The sequence below is a fragment of the Aythya marila genome (assembly GCF_965140915.1).
Source record: "Aythya marila genome assembly, chromosome: 23".
Lineage (NCBI taxonomy): Eukaryota > Metazoa > Chordata > Aves > Anseriformes > Anatidae > Aythya > Aythya marila.
The window spans coordinates 7,217,054-7,236,803 of NC_139064.1; the positions used below are offsets into that span (position 1 = coordinate 7,217,054).

General features: G+C 47.2%; 1 protein-coding gene across 5 annotated transcripts in view; it reads left to right on the forward strand.

Annotated features, from left to right (window-relative positions):
* The first annotated feature begins 745 nt into the window (after window positions 1–745).
* CDON (cell adhesion associated, oncogene regulated) overlaps window positions 746–19,750 on the forward strand; it is a 57,526-nt gene continuing 38,521 nt past the window's right edge. For 2 of the 5 annotated variants that reach the window (XM_082778079.1, XM_082778083.1), the window contains exons 1-2: window positions 1,397–1,547; window positions 19,519–19,655. In XM_082778079.1, coding sequence (XP_082634205.1) covers window positions 19,580–19,655 — 76 coding nt within the window. In that variant the 5' untranslated portion in view covers window positions 1,397–1,547; window positions 19,519–19,579. Of the gene's footprint in view, window positions 801–1,396; window positions 1,548–1,990; window positions 2,282–3,258; window positions 3,301–19,518; window positions 19,656–19,750 lie in introns of those variants that run through there. The other 3 variants (XM_082778080.1, XM_082778081.1, XM_082778082.1) reach the window with 3 other exon arrangements.

Sequence of the window (19,750 nt, forward strand, 5' to 3'; positions counted from 1 at the left end):
TCTCTCTCTCTCTTTTTTTTTTTTTTTTTCCTTTTGCACTTGTGGAAATAATTACGTCCTGCAGGAAACCTTTGCATGGATAAAATTAGGGCTGGTAAACACAGGGTAGCACAGCCTGTTGGCCTCCCAGGTTTACCCAAAAGTCCACAAACTGAGGCCTTTTCACATGAAACCCTTCCTGGGCAAAAGTCCATTCTCCAGCCCACAACCGCCACATGCAGGCCCAACCTAAATTTAGCAGAGCAAGTCCAAAAACAGGTCATTTTGGGCAACATCCCTGCTGGCCTTGACAAACAGCCTGTTGGAAGGGGCTGGGAAAAGCAGTGAAGGGTTTGGGTGCAGTGCAAGAGATGGAGCCGTAACGCCCTGGTTCAATGTTTAATTCCAAAGATTAGGTTTAATGCTGGGCAATTTAGTAAGCTGTTAATATTAAATTACGCTGCAAATGATGGGAGCTTCCCGAATGCTTAATATGATCTTCTTGCGGTTTGCGTTTGGACGTGCTCCAAGCCCAGATAAGCCCACTTTTGTTGGTTTTAGTGCTGTCTGCCCAAGCAGGGCTTTTTTTTTCGGCGTTATCTGTTGGAGGATCACGCACAGAGCATGTGTGCAGAGTGGAGGAGCATTTCCAGCCCTGCCTGGCCCCGCTCTCTGGAAAGGCTCAAGCAACTCCCCCTCTGCAGCACGACGCTCCTGCAGAGCTCCCATGCCAGAGCCTTCATACTGCTTTTTAAGCCCCACGGTTTGCAACTCCAGCTCCTGCCTGGCTGAAAAAAACTCTGCAGTGCAAGGGCAGAGAGGTGAGTCGGACAATGCAGGGGCTTGCAACAGGTCCCGTGAGGCCTCACGGGTGTGTGAACAGCCTTGGCATGGGGATGACCTTTGCATGGGGGCACGGAGAGGCGTGGGGCACGGGGGAACTTTGCATGGTGCTCAGGCACACATTTTTCCTGCTGCAAACAAGTCCCCACTCGCACGGGGCACATGAAGATACCGGGTGCACGGGTGAAGTTTGCACGGGTGCAATTTTCACAGGCACAAATCCTGCGTGCTGCTCAGTGCCTGCGCTCCTCATGCCGCAAGCAGCCCCCCGCCCGGGATGGGGGGGGAGGGGGCACACGAAGATGCGGGCGCGCACAGGTGAAGCCTGCGCGGGTGGCAGCTGCAGATGCAAGCACTGCTCGGGAACGCGCTTTCCACGCCACGACCGCGCGGGGCTCACGGAGCGCGCTCCGAACCCCCCCCCCCCCCCCCAGCCCGGTGCGGAGCCCCCGGGGCCGCGCGCGCCCCTCCCGCCCCGCTGCGGCGCGCGGCCCGCCCCCCTCCCTCCTCTCTTCGCCTTAAAGGGCCCGCAGCCCCGCCGCCCCGCTGCCGCCCGCGGGGGCCGGCGCCGCGCTCCCCCCACCGGCCGTTGGTACGCTCCGCGGGGCGGGGGCGGCGCGGCCGGGGCCGGCGGCGGCGGGCAGCGGGCGGTGCAGGACGGAGGCGCCCGGCCGGGTCGCCCGCCCCGCCTGGAAGGCGCCGGCAGCGGGGGGCCGGGCCCGGAGGTACGGCGGCGGGAGCGGGGCGGCGGCACCTGAGCGGGGCTCCCGGGGAGGGGGGGGCGGGCACCGAGCCCCGGCGCTCCCCGCGCTGCAGCCCGCGGAGGCAGGGAGCGGGAGCGGGGCGCTGCCGTGGCAGGTGGCGGGCGGGCGGACCCCGCTCCGCGGTGCCCGTGAGCCGCGGGGGGGGGCGCCGGGGCTCCGGTGCGTGCTCTCTGCTGGCGAGGGGCTGCCGGGGCTGCGGCTCGCGCCCCCCACACCGGGGGAGAACCGAGTGAGGAGAGCCCCGGCTGCTGGGGGGGGAGTCCCTCGAGGGGTGCCGGGAGCCCGTACGGCGGGGCTCGTGCTTGCTTTGGCTGGAGGAATAAGGCAGCTGTGCTGCAGCCTCAGGTGGCGTCACTTGAGGGTTTTAACTGTCAAAGTGTAAAAATACACTCGCTTGTTTAAAGGCTGCTTCTGCAGATGTGGAAATTGTGAAGTAAAGCAACCGCTTCCCTTGCATGAGCACAGAGCTGTGCTGGCGTTCGTCATCTCGTAAATCCTCCTCTGCATGCTGGGCTGCACCAAGACCTCTGGAGTGCATTTGGTGGCTGCTTGAGATAGGATCCTGCTCCAGGCACCTCCCTGAGGTATAAGGACAGCAAAGCTGCAGCCTCCAAGAAGCCTAGCTGGGAAGTGTGTGGTGACTGAGCCGTTTTCAGGATGAAGCTGTTTGCTGAAGCAGTGCCTGGTGCTGCTGGGTATGTCGCCAACTGTGCAGTGCTGGCGCGGTGCGTGCCATGGGAAGCTGTTTGCCCAGGCAGCAGCATCTGAGCGGCAGTTTGCACGTGTGTGTGTGTGTGTGCGTCTTGCTGCTGTGACGTGAGCTGTATGAGAGACGTTTAATGTGTGGAGGTGGCGTGAGCTATTTTTCATTCTGGATGTGAGCAGGTACTAGGCTTCACCTGGCTTGCCTGTATCTTGCACCAGGCCTGCTCCTCATGCTGTCTGTAAGTTTGTTTACTTGTTTCCTCTTGTAAGGGCTGTTAATATGCGCTGGGAAACCTTTGCATCTTTAACTTTTCCATGCTTAAGATGCGAATCTTGGGTGTTGTTTTTTCTTTTGAATACAGCGCTGTGGTCCCGGGTAGCGGTCTCTGTGTGTTCCAGCTCATGTGGAGGTGGCTGTTTGCTGTGATCTGCTGGCACTTCAGTCCAGTGTGCTGGTGCCACTTGTGTTGTGCCTTCTTGGGCATACAGACATATGTGAAACTACATTAAGATGCATTTTGTTTTGTCTCATTTATTTTGATTGCCTCAGGTCCATAGTACCCTGTCCTGTGACTGCTGTTAGGTCTGTGTGACAGCTGTGGATTTTGCTGCTTGTGAATGTGGTTCCAGTGGGGCTTACAACAGTTAAATTTAGTGTGTCTCTCCAGGAAGCCTTGAGACTGGGACTTCTCCCTCAAACCTGTGGAGATCTGGTGTTTCAGATCACGTATTATGTGGAACCACTCTGATTGGCATGCTGCATGCAGCTTATAAACCTGCCTAATGTCCTTAGTTAGACAACATGTAACTTGCATGAATGGGTACTGGAGACCTGACCCTTCTGTGTACAGTCTGTGTCAACTGATTTGCTTACACTCTGTGGACTTGTGAGTGGCTCTGCTTCAGCTGAGTCATGCAGCTTTCTCACCTGCTGCAGTATTTCTCTATCTGGTTTCTGTTTTTCCAGTGGTCCAGGGAGCTTCTGAACTGAATCCTGTCTGTAATTGGGGTAAGGCTGATCAAAAATGATTGTTTATGCTGCTTAAAATCTTGTTAACTTTTTTAACCTTATGTTGTGAGTAGAACCTCTATTTTCCAAATGCAGAAGAGAAATAGACTGAATTATTTCCCTCTTCCTGCAGCGTTTAATGCTGCGTAATGAAGTATCCTATTGCTTGAAATTTTGTTTTTAACAAAAGAGCCCAGCATCTGTAGCACATTTTCTTTGTTTGGAGTCTTTGGTCTCTTCAACTTTCTCTGATTTAACTGACAGCTTGCTCTTATTTACACACAAGTTTTCAGATACAGATGATGTGTCAGTCCTTCTAAGACCAAACAAGTAGAAGTACTTGGGAAAAGATGCCATTGCATGTTTGGGAATCTAGCATTAACATCATATAGTTGACACTGATCAATTCTGCTTGTACCAAGTGTAGTTCATCAAATTTTATCTTTAAATGGAACTTCCAGCTTTTCTAGCAATACTTAAAGGTGGTATGTGGGGACTGAACTGTGTTCTCTGTATGCTTCTTTGCTATTTTGGTCTGATTTGTTAATGGGTTGCTGGCACCAGGTCTGTTCTTGAGGCGTATTGCTGTGGCATGCTGACATCTCGCTCTGGGGTATTGTCTTTTTCTGCTGGGACCAGAGGACTCTCAGCGCTGTCTTGCTCCCTTGCTGTGCTTGCCCAGGCCCAGTGGAGTGACCTGCGTGGTTCTGCAAGATGTTCTGTAGCGTAACATCTGATGAGTCTCTGCTGTTGACTTCAAAACCCCGCCTGAACTTGTTGTATCTCATCCTTCTTGCTCCAGGGAGATATCTTCCCTCTTCCTGCACCTACTCCTCCAGTTTCCACGGCAAATTCAGCATGAAGGCTTCTTGAGTTAACAAGAGTAGTCTCCAATTACCCTGTCTCAAGAATTTTTGGAATAGATAGTTGCCTGTGTTTGTGCGTACTTTGTTTGCGTGTTCTTCCAGTAATTTCATTGCTAGATGGCTTAGTGCATCTTCCAGGACTGAGCATGTCATAGTTTTCCACTCAGCTTCACCAGCTTGTCTGCCTGCTTCAGTGCTGGTTATCCTGTGGCGGTTATCCCTGCAGGGTAAGAAACTTTTTTCTCCCTCCTAGGGAATGAGTTGTGCATCCACACTGCCTGTCTTTCCCATTAAGCCCCTGTTTGCTCTTCCTATATGAGAAATACCTGCTGTCTTTTAGCAGCAGGGAAAACAATCACACAAGGTGGGTTGCTTTCCGATTCCCATTCCTATGAGCTGCCTGAGCTCCTCTGACCAGATTGAGGCCTCTTTTCCCCCTCTCTGGCTTCTTGGGCACAGCCTCGCACAGTGGGATGCTGCTGGTGCCTGCCTCCCTCAGTGGGGTCTGGCTGTGGGGGCTGACTGCAGCTTGCCTGCAGAGAGCAAGCCCTCAACTGACCACTTCGGGGACCCGCCATGCAGCTAGGGAGCTGCCAAATCCTCCACGCTGATTTCTGGAGAGGCCTCGGGGGGGGCGCAGGGGTGGGGGGGTGGGCCCTTTTGGCAGCAGCCGGTTTTTAAATTGGCTTAGCTGTCTCATAAAGCTGTGCTCTCACGGCCTAGCTGGATGCTGTAGCTGCAGCTGAGCGAAGGGCTGGTTGCCTTGCTGAGGGGAAGGGCTTGCTGTTCCCCCATCTCCTGCCCCTTGCTTGAAATGCCCCATATTAACCTGTTCAGCTCGCTAAAATGGCGGGGGGGGGAAAAAATCCACCAAACCCCAGAGCAAGATAAGCCAGCTCAATTGGAATATTTTTTCTTATCCACCTTGGCAGCTGGGGGCAATGCCAAAAGCAGCAGGAGGGACTGAGGGACTGGCGGCGGGGGGAGCAGAGCGTGCCGGGGGCATGAGACCATCCCTTCTGGCAGCAGCGGGCCTTCAGTTCGGCTTAGCTGTAATGTGAAACCGCACCCCCTGCCTCACCTGTCTGTCTGATCATGCCTTTGATTTATATGCTAGATTTTGCTGTTTAGTTTTCCCCGCAGACTTTAACCATTGTATCTGATAATGAACCAAGTGGTTGAGCCTTATTTGTTTAATTCAAAGACGAGTTAATAGTTCCTACCTTGGAGTTGTGCAAAGTCTGCCTGCCTTGCAGACTTTGGTTTTCCTTACGGTGAACCTGCAAAAATGCCCAAGGAGAGGGGTGGTGGTGGTGGGGAAGCACTTGTGCCGTGAGCAGCCTGGTGCTGGAAGGTGGGATCTGTGATGGTGTAAGGCGTGCTCCTATAGCTCGCTGTGGCATCCTGGTGGTGCTCACAAAGATGCAGCCCAGTTCCCAAGTGGGACGAGGGCACTCCAGGGGCTCAGCCAGGCTGAGGGCAGTGCAGTGAGCATAGCGGGGGAAATGCCATGGGTTTTGGCTGGCTGCAGCAGTGGTGCTGGGTGTCCTTGGTGCCTTCTGGCTTGCAAGGCTGAGCTGCTGTGTGCTCAGCTGGTAGGCATGCTGACTGGGTTGGCCTGGTACGACCATCCTGCAGCAGGCTACGGCATTGAACTTGTGTGTTACTAGCTAAATATATACCCAATAACTGTGTCTGGCCTTGGTGCATCAGCTCAAGCAAAAGGAGTTTCTGCTGCCCCTCTGTGGGAAGGGGCTGGGCACTTCTGGCTTGCGTCGTTGGGGTGAAATGTGTTTTGTGGGCTGAGTTCCCTGCCCAATGGGTTGGCAGCTGCAGTGACGTGAGGGGCTTTTCTCCAACCCCCATCCTCCCTCATGGAGGTATTTTGTGGATGCCCCCGATTGTTCTATGTCATCTACTGAATTGCTGGAGGATGGGTGGGTACTGGAGATTGCATTCCTACTGCAGTGTCTTTAGTTCTTGTGTGGACACCCTGTGTTGGATGGCAACCTGCTCTGGTGGAGGTGTAGCTGGAGATGCTCCAGTTCTTAGAAGGGGATGGTACTTGGGGTTTTCCTGTCACAGTTCTCACCCAGTAAAATAAACCGTTCGTTTGGCTAAAAGGCCTCACTGCAGAGAATCTTAAGAGGAATGATTTCTTCTTTTGATGCACCAGTTTAGAAGGTGACCCCATGCGACTGCTTCTCTTGCGGGAATGAGTCCAGTGTGGGGATCTGCAGCTGAGGGCGGTTAACGTAACCCCTTCTGAAGCAAACCAAAGGTGACTTTTCTGGGTTCAGATCCCCCAGCTACTTCCAGATTGACCCAAGCTAGGCTTTCCCAAGTAAAGTTACTGTCATTAGGTAGTATTTTTTTCCTTTTTTTTCCCCTTCCTGTTTGTGAAGACATTATAGATCAGCCCAAATAAGGGTATGGAAGAGGCTGGAGATTTTCAGGAGGATCCACAGACAGTCAGTGCATGACTTGTTGCCTTTATCTCTGAGATCAGGAGATTCTTTTGCAGTGATGGATTAATCCACTCTTGAGTGAATAATATAACCAAGAACAAGTAGGAGCCAGCGCTCCAAACAGATGATGCGTTTAATACGTGTGTGCCTCTCCTCCCCCACTGAAAAGCTTCTTTCTTCACGGTTTCATCCGGCAGGCCTGCTGAAATCCTAGAGCGGCCTGCCTGCGCGCCAGCCCCCTGCCGCGGGGGATGAGGATGGGACCGTGTCAGGTGTCTCTGCTCCAGGTGGGCAAGGAGGGGGTGTGCTCGGCTTTGGGAGGTGCCCGTGGCCCACTTCGCCCCCTGCCTCTCCTCAGTACCCCGCTAGAGGTGCAGGTGCTGGTGCTGGGCCTGCCAGAGCAGTCCGCTGGGCCCTGAAGGCAGGCAGTGTTCCTCGGTGTGAGGAGCCTGCAATGTCCCTCTGTGCCCCACTACAGCGTGGGGAAAGGGCTGCCTCAGCCCACAACCAGATCTCATGGAAGCGGGTGGGCTGGGGCTCGTGCTTCGCTGCCCATGAAGCAACTCGTGGGGTCACAGTGCAAGGCAGTGTGCCTGGGTGCTGGGGAAGAGTGTTAGGTGCCAGGTTAGCCTGCCCTTCTGACACTAGCCCCACAGACCTGCCAGTGCAAGGAGCTACTGCCTGCTTTCAGCCCCTGGGCTGCTTCAGAGCTGCTTTGGTGTGGTGGATCTCAAGGGGCCCAGTGGCATGGGCACCATTTGGGTGCTCTAGGGCTGTTCCCCAGGACCTTCTTGGATGGATGCGGGCTCAGGACTCAAAGGGCCTGTGGTATTTGATGGCCACAGTTGACTGGGTGCCCTCTGCTCAGCACCACGGTCTGCATGCTGGCAAATGCTCTTGTCACGCAAGGTCAAGTCAGTGAAACCCATCAGCGTTGGATTGCCTTGGTTTTGTGAAAGCTGGTGTTCCTCTGTTGGGGATGTGGTGACATTGGAAGTGCTAGTGACAGCTTCCAGCTGTAATTTTTCCCCAGGCTATATTTGCTGTGTGGGTAAAGATAAGATCTTGTAAAACAGCATTTACCCATCTGGGGAATGGGTTCTGATTGCATTGTCAGTACATGATTCCTGGTAGCTGAAAAGGTTTGCTGCATAATGTTCCAACTCCATGTAGATTAAATATATTGCAGAGTTGAACTGAACAACAGCATGTGTTTTTTTTTTTTTTTTTTTTTCTTGTCCCCCCACTTCCCTCTCCAAAAAAGTTTTCAAATTGCAGGTGCGTGTGCATATACAGCGTGTAGGCCCAGATTTTCATAAAGTTTGCTGAAGGCTGTTACTTCTGAGGATCTGTTTTGTTTGCAATAGCTTCAGGAAATTTTTGTTTCTCAACAGCCTTTTCAAAATTTGCGTTTTGGTGTAGCACTCAGATGCTCCTTGCGTAAGTGTTTTGCTGTGACAGTGTATCACAGTTTGGAGATTTGAGTCTCCTCTAATAAAATGCAAGCTAAGGAGGAAAACCCTGAGGGCTTTTTGGAACAGAAGATGTTTTCTGTTCTTGCCACTAATCTTTGTTGCAGAACAAAATAGGAATGTATACTTTAAGTCTTTGTAAGGGTGTAGAAGGAAGCTGGCAATGGATGTAATCAGAAATGCTATCAAAACTTTCTAAATATGTTGAAATTTCAGGCCTAATGATGTAATTTTAAATTCAGATATTCAGACTGAGGCATTTTTTTGGGTGCAGACTGCACTTTCAGATCACTGTGCAAGTCAGGAAGTCAGGATCAAGCGGAGAAGAGTCTAGGACCAGGTCATAGATGGTGGGTACTGAAGTAAGTGCATCTGCAGTTGTGTTGCTTGAGTCTCTGCAGCACTAGAAGTCATCACAGAAACAGATCTTGAATTTGTTGGTAGCAATAAAATGGAGTGTAGTTTTCTGGATTATGTACTTTTGAATTGAGCACTTGAGAAAAAAAAAAAAAAGGTCTGATTCTTAAGTTAGCATTTTTTATAATTAGTGCATTTGTCATTGCTTACGCTTATTGCTTATGGAAGCTTGGACAACCTGTACGTTTTGAGTTTGCCTAAAACAGCTCTTATTGATTATGGTAACACAAAACGAAGTGCTGTGGCAAAGACCTTAATTAGCCTGACCGGTGCAAAAGGAGACCAAAACTTCTCAGCTTTGCTCTTGTAGGCGGCTAGAAAAAGAGAACTGTGAGTAACCTTCACCCTTTCAACCCTTTTTCCTCGAGTGGATAGGTTGCAGGTTGAGGACGTAAAAGAATTGAAGTCCTTCTCTGAGCCAAAGGTGTGAAGCTGTTTATTTTCACTCTGGAAATGTATATATTGCATGAGGCAGATGCTAGCCTGCTTAACCTAAGCATTCACTACTTATCTGGGGTCTGGCAAGTGTACAAGTGGTGTCCGTTCTAATCCCTGAATATTAAAAAGTCCAGGCACCTTTCTCTGGCTATGTCTGAGATTGCTTTAAAAACACAAAGAGGAGCCAACAAAAAAGAGCATTTGCTTCCTTTGCCAAGTTTAAATGAAGACTAATGCTGTGGTGCTTCTTAATCTTGTTTTTCTTGCTATCTGATGGATGCAAGATGGAAGGGATGGAATAGGTCCTGGCAGCAGTTATCTTCACAGGGGCACTGTGTTGCTGAGCTCAGCATTATGTTTTTGGGCGAGCTGACGTGCTGTGAAGCCTTGACCCTTTTCTGTGTCTTGATGCCTTGGTAATTGTGTCCCTCTTCCTTTGGGCATGTCTTCCAGAAGCTTGGGCCTGCCCTTGAATGAAGTGAAATCCCGCTCAGCAAAGTCAGAGCGTAGGATGTGTCTGTGCGAGTGAAAACAGGGCTCGGTCAGGTTAACCCGACAAAGTTCTCCATGATACCTGCGATGAAACCCAGCTACTTTCCTATCAGTTAACTTGCTCATGTTTGAACTGGTTATGCTGGTAATAGCTGCCATTGCCATGATTCACAGGCGGCGGGAGGAGACATGGGGCTCTGACTCAGCCACCGGCAGGCTTGCAGCAGCACTCGGGTGTCTCTCCAGGTGGGCAGTGGGGATGTGGCCCCGGCCAGCGGTGTCAGTGCTGGTGCTGCCCCATGCAGGGCAGTAGGACGATGGGAACTGAACCCTCAGACCACAGCGTTTCACCACCAGCCACCGTGGGAGGACAGTGCTGGAGGATGGTGCCAGCCTCCCGTTTTTTGCAACAAAAAGGTGACCTGACCAAAGTGATTTTTCAATTATTATTTTTTTTTTAACCAGGCATTGCATTGAGACAGCTTCTATCCAGGCCCCAAGCTGGTGGGGCTGCTCTGTCCATTGTCAGGATACCTTCCCTCTAGATTAAGAAGGGCAGAAGCAAGTTTTTGGCCAAGAGTTTGGACTTCAAATTTGAAACCAGGTTTGATCTGTGAGCGTGGGGGAAGGGAGAGGAGGAGGGCAGATTTAAAAAAAAAAAAAAAAAAAAAAAAAGTTACCCAGTTAGCTTACAGTAAGGCTGAAAGATGAATTGTTAGAAGGCTTTTTTTAATCAGGGGAAGAAAGACTGACTCTTCGCTGCTTTCTCCCTCAGCTGTCACTGGTTAGCCAGTTTGCTCTTTAATAAGCATTGTTCTGTGTGCCTACCCTGGAGACCTGGTTCTGCAGCAGTGCATGTTGGCATGGTGTACTATGGTAAATATGGACTAGTACGGACTACTGTAAAAAGGAAGAACAACCATTTCAAGCAGAGTGTAGCACTTCTTTTCAGGAAAAAGTCAAAAACAGTTGGTTACTCTGTTTTTATGTATAGTCTCAGCTCTCCACAAGCAGTGAATTCTAAAGGGTGACTAACAACTGTGCTGTAATGCACAGGCTTTGCTCTCTGTTTCCAGTGCACCTCCCATATCCTGCAGCCATGAGTTCACAGGCTCCTAATTGCCTATGATGTAAGACAGCAGTAGATGGGGCTGCTATAAATTCTGGCTGCAGGTGTGGATTTAATAGTTGTGCTTCCCTTTAAGGGATCACGGAGAGCATGGATCCCTGCAAGTTACAACAGATGGAGTTGGACTTAGGGGCAAGGCATCTACAAGAGCCATTTGCCTACATTTTTTTTTTAGAGATGCTGCTTGCTGGAGGCTGTTGAGGTATCTGTGTTTATCCGGAGTCACCTCAACAATGAGCTTGCTGTCCTCTAGCACAGCTCAGCTATCGCTGCTCTTCTTGATGAAGGTTCAGGGAACCTTTTCTCATCTCAGAACTGAGCAGGCATCAGTGCACTGTGGGAGCTGGACTTCAGGCAGCATGCGTGGACACAAGCTCCTTTGTCTGTGAATCTGAGAGGTTTTTGTTGATGAGCAGAGCAAGTCTGTGGTTCCAGTCCATTTTGAAATTGTGCTCAATTCTGGTTATAGGATTTGGAGAGTTTACAAACAAGGGTGATTGTCCTTCATGTGTATGTGTAACTCTGATAATTAGGATTTAGGATTGCAAGTCCCCTAGCTTGTTGAAAATGGGTATTTCTCACATGGAGTTCGGTTTTGAATATTTTCCCTTAATTTTGGTCTACATTCTTGCAGTTCAGGGTCTATTAAAGATACAGGGAAAGGTGCCTGGTAGGTTGATGTGAATCTTTTTGCTGTTTGGGTGCAAAGTTCCCTTTTGTGGACGTTGGTTCCTACCCCTTCCTTTGTGCTTGTGCTCTGAGACTGCGTGGTGAGCTGAAACCGCTCCCTGATCCAGGTGAAAACTAAACCTCATTTTTCTTTGGCTGAGGTTCCAGCTGGATCTGCCAGCAGGTCTGACTCACTGGCCATGCAGTTGTGGGTGCAGATAGGAGGATGCAAGCCAGGTCCTGAAGGAAGGTGTTGCTGCCCTCCTCAGCAGTAGCCTGAATTCAGATTGGCTTAAACTGGTTGTGAAATCTTGTTCTCGGTAAAAATATTTGGTTGAATAATGTAAAAAACAACGCTGTACTCCAGGGATCAGGTCAGCCCTGCAGGAAGAAGAGTGGAAAGGATTGATGAGGGGAGGGGAGCATTCAGAAATACCTTGTACATGACTGAAGTTGAGCAGAATTTTCCTTGGAAGTCATAAGGTGCTGTGAGAGAACCAGTACAGGTGTTGAGCTGAAGATACGGGGAAGAAGGAAAATGAGAACAGGGTGAGATCTCAAGGGTCTTAAAGAGCAAAGGGCAAGAATTTTGTATTTATTTGGTCTACGGTTACTCTGATAGAACTGTTAGGCTAATGATACCTTTCAATCCCTTGGGGTCTAAAAGCCTTTATTTAGGCATTTAAACATAATTGCAGCACAGCAGAACTGTATATTAGGCTAATGCTCTGTTCTTTTTCTTCCCTGGAGGCTAGAAGAGTCAGAAACCATACCCACTTCATTAGTGTGGCAGCAGGGGGACTATGTCAGCTTCTTTTTTTTTTTTTTTGAAGCTTAATAATGAAATTAACCTAATTGTTATGCCAGTTTGTGGGCAAGAAAGTGTGACTTGGGTGCATTTTCCTGATGCCTCTCTTGCTGTGACCAGTGCTGCTATCACTGGATGCAAATTCCAAGTGTCAGTGATCAGGATGTGCCTGTGGCATATACGGAGTCGGGAGTGTTTTTAGCTGTGTTCTCTTACAGGGCAGGGAAGAGAGCAGTGTGCTGCAGAAGCACAGTACACAAACTGTTAAATTTTCTTCACTCTGCTCACAAATCCATTTCTTCAGTCAACGCCAAAGCATGCGTTCTTCTATCAAGACCATATGTACGCCAAGACTGAGGTTTTAAAGTCAAGGTGTTTTTGAAATATTGGAGTGCAAATTAAGTATCTGAGTAATCTTAACTGTCTTCTCAAAAAAATTTGCTATCAGCCTCACATATAACTCAAAGGATTAATGGAAAGCTAAACTTTGATCAGAGTCCAACAGCTGATACCAACCATGAGACTTTCCAGGCCTGAAAGCAAAATAGAAAAATCCAGTGAACAACTCAGGAAAAGATCTGCTTCTCTGTCTTTGAGGCAGTCCAACTTTTTGGTCATGTTTTTAGACTGATACTTCTTGTTTTTCTCAGTTACTTAATGTCTTCATGCGTCTCCTTTGTCCCATGACACCAAACCTTACCTTTAGAAGAGTTTGAGTAAATTCACATTCTGCATGTTCAGAATTCATCTTCTTTGCTCAGTGCCAGTCAAGTTTCTCCTTTATCCTGAGCAAACATTCAGTCTTAATTGTGACAAAAATAATGTGCCATTTGAAATTGTTGCACAGCTGATAATACACTTTAGCAATATAGATGCTGTCAGGTTTTGTCACTAGCTGCAGGCCACTGACTCGCAGTGCAGGTTGAATCGTGGAGCAAATATGAAGCTGCCATCACTTGCAAGCTAGAGAGCTTTTGTGCACACCCGTGCAAGACTATAAAAATGCATGTTACTTACCAAGAGTGAAAATACTAATTGACTCATTAAGCATGAATGCTTATAGAAAACATTTGATCATGGGCTTAGCACTGATTCATTTGGACACTAAGCATGGGGATGGGCAGAAATTTGGAGATGTTAATGGAATTCAAGGTAAGGATTGAAAAGGCTGTGCAATTTTATTCTGTAGCTTCATTAAGTTGTTATGATAACAGTATAGAAAGTTTACTACCAGTTTAAAACATAATAAATAAATATGAACACGACATCCAAGGATGCTGTTTCTTGTAATTTTAAATACATTTCAATTTGGTTTGTTTCTGTAGATGCCTTTGAGTATGTTTCGTTGTGTTCTCTGATCTCTGTATCTTTCATGTTTGCTTTATAGGGTCACTGTCAGCAAACTGTTTTTGTGGAGTTTTCCTTTTCAGATTTTCAAGTGTGTTTTAGGATAGAGAAAAATGCTGGTCTTTCAGGACTGCTGGGCAGAGTTCAGTTTGTTTTATAAAGTTTTATAAAAGCACCCAAAAATCCCTTTGAAGTATGTAATTTTATTACTTACATTCTCAAAATGCTCTTTCATGATTCGATAATTCTAATGCAAGTGCCTAGTTATGGTATTTTAAAAAGAAGAAAAAAAGACCCCAACACTTATGTAAAAGCCTGATTCCTTATCTACATTGCTCGGCTTCCTGTAATTTAGTAATGCAGAAACTGCAGTTCAGTGCTTGAGGTGGAGAGTGTAGAACGGGAGCGCTTGACTTTTTTTTTTATTTTATTTTTTTACACAAGCTGTGACTACAGCACAACTTTTCTCTGTGCTCGGGTCCTCTCTTCTGAGTGTAATTAGGAACACATTGATTCTTATTGCAGCTGGCAGCTGCTCACTATTGCCTTTTTCAGCTTCTGACCCCCATAGTCCCGGTGACCTTTCCTGGGGTTAGTCGTGGGCCCTTTGCATTGTGATGGGCTAGAAGTGGCTCATGTGGAGTTGATTATTTCCTTGCTTGTCTGGCCTTTTTGGTGCCATAACTCCAAGTCACTTCCATTTTCTTCCCCTGCTTTTGGCTGACCACAGTGAAAGGAAATGCTTTTTCTGGCGACAGGATCAGTTTGCATGCTTGACTGACTCGATTGAGACCCTGAAAAGGGGGGAGGGGGAGGGTAATGAACACTGTAGGTGCTGCATTTGCTTTTTAAAGGCTGATGCTAATGATGGAGTAATCATTAAGCATTCATAAAAATGGTGCTTCAGCAGCAGCCTGGGTTGCCTTAGAGCGACCTCAGACCCAAGCATGCTGGCATAAAAATCCATCTGCCGCATCCTCGGTGCGCAGTGGCTCCAGGAGAGGTGCAGGCCGCAAATGTGTGAAATAACTGCAGGCGCCTTGGCGTCGCTTGCTCGTGGCTGCTTCAAGGATTTCCCAGCCACCAAAAGACCCAGGAAGAAACCTCAGAGGTTAGTCTGCAAAGCCGATGGGCGGATTGTCAGTTGCTACTGGGCTCCCAACCATTCCTCCAAGCACAAAAAGCTAATGAAGTATATATGCCAGCTGTTACACTCATTTTGCCAGACCCCAGGAGGACAGCATGAAGACAGTCAGTGATCAAAGGATTTGGAGATCACTGAGGAGCCCGGGCTGCAGGAATGTCTGATTGCTTTCTCTTGGAATGCCACAGGCTTCAATACCTTTTTTTTTTTTTTTTTTTTAAGGTGTCTTGGTGTGTGATTTAATGATCTAACTCAGCTTGCTTGTACTAAAGGCATAGTATTTTAGTTAATTCTGAGGGGTTTATTTGCCCCAAATTTAGATTCTTTGAAAACCTGCAATTGTTTTGTCAGTACAGCGGGAATCTGGGAAAGCGAGTTAAAATTACTCTTTTCTTGGTAATTCTGCAATTTAATAAATAAACCAGGAAAAAATAAAAGTATTCTCAGCGCTTGGTGTCTTTTTATATTGCATACAGTAGTATAGAGTGAGGTTGGAGTAACTGATTTTGTGTTGCAGCTTAACAGAAATATGCAGTCTTTGGAATCCAAAGCTGTTTTGCTGCAGGTCAAGGCTGCTGTCATGCTGGCAGCTCGCAGGCAGTGCTGCCCCTGAAGCAGCCGCTCTGTCAAGCAAACATCACTTTTTCCTAGGTCGTCTTGGAGAAGGCTGTCAGCTTCTGGAGGTGGAGTGGGTAACCTGAATAACTCCCTCTGTTCCTGAGCATGCAGTTTCCTTCCTCCTCCTCTCCTGCTTTGCGCTGGCTCTGGTGTTCACAGGGTCCTGCACCAAACGTGTAGGGTGCATTTGGCTGGAAAAAAAAACTTTCCTCTTTTAGCTTCAGTTTGTCCTGCCATAATGGAACATGGCTGAAGGTCAGGGGTCTGGGGGGAGTACTGGGGTGAGAATACTGCAGTGTCTGGATTGACAGGGGGCTGCAGCTAAATGGCGCTGGCGGCTGCTTGCTCTTGGGCATGGCAGGAAAGTGATTCAGGGAGCTGTAAAAAATGGGTATGGAATAATGTTCATTTTAGTAGTGACTCTGCCCTTGGCTGAAAGGGTGGAGGTGACTTTATGGTTGGGGAAAGGAACAGGAAGGCAGGTTCTCCGCTGTGTCCTGAAGGAGACAGGATCCTCTCAGCCCAGGTGCCACACGAATGTGTGGTAAACAGCAGCACTTGTCATTTTTTGGAGTGTCAGACTTGCTTTTGGGGCAAACATGGGGAGGAATGAGTTAGTTTGGAAGGTGTTAGGTTGAGACAGCTGCACTGAAGACATCAGCTTTACATCAAAGACCACTGGTGTCTGGAGGGATGTTGAGAAGTGCAAAGAGAGGGAGAGGGCTGCTGCCAGGGATGTGCTGCCCTGGCACGTGGGTGTGAGGCAACAGCGAGGAGCCTGCCTGGCTGCTCTGAGGCCTGGATCTCCTCATCTTGGCCCAGGGTCGCTCCTGTCCCTCCTAATTATCTCTTCAGGCCTTGAAATCCTGCTGATTGCCTGCAAGTTGCCCAATGGAGGCAGCTGTGGAGCTGTGAGGAGGCTTGTGCTGAGGCCCGTCTGCCTGCTCAGCAGTGGGAACCTTGTGGGGACCCTGAACCTGCTGATTAAAAGGTCACCTTCCAGGCTGTTGTGCCGTTTCACATTAACTCTGATGACTTCTTTGCTTGCCAGTAGGTGGCATCCTGAAGGTCTTGGGCATGAAGCTGCCAGCTGATGGGTGAGGGGCACATGCCTGTCCCCAGGGCTGTTGGATGAGGAGTCCCTTTTATGAAGTGTCTGTGACAAATGAGGCACACAACTAAAATTATCTTGTCCTCAGAAATATTCCATTGTAATGATTTAAGTCCCAGAAGGTATTGGCTACACATTTACAGCCCTGTGCATGCAGTGTGCTCCAGAGATAAATATCCATCGGAGTGGTCGGGACTCCGCCGTCTTGTGACACGAGCCCTTTGTCTTCCTTGTTTCCCTTGACCTGAGATACGCAACAGCAGCGATTACATCATAGTTGATATGGAGCTCAAGTACTGGAGGAAAATAATTGGAAAATGACTTTAGATAAAGATGTGGAGATAGGAAAAGTATGTGCTTTTGTCATGCTGTGGCTTTCTGGTGTGTGTCCCTGATGGTCTAGAGAAGCTGCCATCAGAAGTGGAAAGGGCTTTTTTTGATCCATGAAAATTGTGGCCACCTCAATTCAATTGTTATTTTAATGAATAACTCCTGTTAGTACTATTTTATTTTACAAGGGTCTTAAATAGCCCTATCTTCTCAGTGACACCTCGTCCTTCAAAATAACTATCTGATTTACCAGTGATGGAAATCGGTTATCTCAAGTGAGGAACAGCAAATGGAGGATCACACCAACGTTCTGGGTGAACTCAACCTGGATACTTAGATACTAAAGTGGAGTTGCATCCAGCCAAAGTGCTTCTTTTTCTGTTCCAGGTAGATCCCCAATGACCCATACTTGCTGTCAAATGTCATAGGCAAAATGAAAGTTCAGGATTATTGAAATGGTGGCAAAGAGGAAGAGTCCTGTTCTTCCATTGCTTAGGCCTTTTAACACTTGGATACATATTAATGGAATGTTAGAGGCAAGCCTTCTCCACTGGGTGTCTAAAGACCCCCAAAACTATGAGCTGTGGTTTTTCCTCCTCTACATAGTGAGGGCCTTCTATAGTGACATGAGGTAAAGCACCTGCAGAAGAAAAAAGCAAATATTTTTTGGTCTTGCGGGATCCCACCTTCTCTGAGTGTTTGCATATTCACCAGTGGATAGGAGGTCTTTGCAGTCCTCTCAAAACTAGATGACAGACAAACTTTATTCTGATGCCTGGGCGTTGTTGCTGAACAATGCTACACCAGTTAAAGTTAATATTTTTATTTTTTTCTCCAGTCAAAGAGCATTGGTATTTGTGGCTTTCTTTGCATACTCCCTGTTTTACAGTTGGTCTTACCACTCCACAAGCCTATGAAAGCCAAACTGGTAGGTCAAAAGAGGAGTAGCTGTTGATACTGGCAGCTAGGAACATGTAAAGAGAAAGATAAACAAAGGGAAATCAGAGCCTGGATAAAGTAGATCTCCAAAGATAAAGTTTAGTTAAAGATAATGAGCTGGCCTTGTTTAAAAAGACAGCTGCAAAATAACCCAGTAGCTCCATGTGCTGGGGTTAAAGTTGACCTAGAATATACGTTTCATTGCTTTTCATAAATAAATAGTCAAGGGAAGATTTGGCGAAAAGCAACATTGCCCCCCACCCTCTTCAGAAAAGTGTTTGATGTTAACAAGTTCTCTGCATGTTTACTTTGTCCTCTGTGCTCGCTGGTGGAGCGGCTCTGCTGCCCTTGAACCGAGTGAGAACTCAAATAAACCAAAATACTTTCTGCACAGCCAGTCTTCCTTGCCATCTGTATCTTACCAAAACAGTCCTGACTACTTCAGGAACCAGCAAACCGTTGCAGCGTCGTCTGCTGGATTACTGGATCTTCTGAACAGCTGAAATAAATTTGCTGGATCAGATAAAACTGCCCAGAAACAGGAGCAGAACTCATCAGATTTTCTCTCAGCCTTCTAAAACTGTCCTTATAAACTTGAAGTGCAATTTGCAGGGAGAAGTAGTTGTAAGCAAATAGTTCTATAAAATCTGAAGTGATACTTTTATTGTTATTGGAGTCTTTTCCTGATGCTTATTTTGCATATACTTTTTACAGTGACATTCTGATGATAAAATACTGTAATTTTAAATAAACTGTGGGAATAATTTTGCTGTTGATATCTGGATCCAGATTCTTGGAACCAAATGGCTATGCAAACACTCAATAAACTGAGAGTGCTGCTTAGGACTTATTCCTATCAAATGTATGCATTGTTGCACTTGTTTCTGTACGATGCCAGTAAAACTCATGGTTATTGTATTTGTGTTAGATATGTGTTTATATATATATCTGATATATGAGATGTTTAAAATATATGTTGAATGCTATCAGCAGCAAAATTGTATGATCTGTTTCAGGCAGACTGATAAATGAAGTAACTATGCTAAATGAACTAAAAATCACATTAATCATTATAATACAAAAGGCAAATAAAAAACTTAAATGAGTGACAGGTGCAGGGTTTTGTGTTTGCTTTTTTTAACTTTTTTTTTTTTTTTTTGAGAAGAGATGGGGACTCTGAGTGTCAGAAACACAGTGGCTGAGACTTACCTCATGCAAGGGGGGCTGCTGGTTTCACGACTTGGTCCCTATATTTAGGTGCTGAAAGGGAGGTCTTCTGCAGTGCAACTGCCAGGTGTGATACAGCTGAGGAAAGGGCTGTCCTGTTGTAGAAGCAGCTGTGTAGACACCCCAGCAGTATGTATGAGAAAGCAGTTTCAGTTCTGGAATATAAATGAGAACAAGATCGACATTGATAATGTTTTTTTTCAGTAGGATTTGCCACAGTTTGCCTGTAAATCCACTGAGGGACAGTGCACATAAGCAGCGTGGTTCTTGACCAACGTGACGAGGAAAGCAGATGACATATCTCACTAAGCAGGTTTAGCACAACCACAAGCAGTAGCTGCATTGCAGAATATAGATTCACAAAAACTTGTAAAACAAGTGTAGCCTGGTGATAGATGACCAAATGATTATTGTTTGCAAACAATATTATCTCAAATAGATAAGCTGTTTACTTTGGACTTCAGTTCCTCTGGTTGGAAAGTAGTCTAATTTATCAAGGCTGTATGGTTCAGCGTGTATGCCTCACATCCCAGCTGTGGAAAAATCTTATATTAAGAATAGTACTTGGAAACATAGTTAAGTTCAACATCTAACTCATTTTTACAGATGGTTTCTATATTGTGAAGAATACTGGCTGTTTCCTGGTTGTGCTTTTTTTTTTAAACCCCAAACACTTTGTTGTTAGAGAGTTAAAAGAATAACTCCTGAAATTTACAGTAGACATCTGTTTGTTTGTTTTGTAGCTGTTTCAGTGCCTCATCTTAATCTGGAGCTTTGTGCTTTCAACTTCTGCAATCAGGCGCTATGCATCCAGATCCTGGACATTTACAGGCACCACTCTTTGTCGCCGTCACAGTTCTCATATCTGCCACAAGTTCAGGTAAGGCCTTCTTGCCCTAATCAAAATGTATTTGCAGGCTTGAGCGTGTACTTCTAAACAAGCAGTGATTTAGAGTGCATTTCAATCTTAATGCC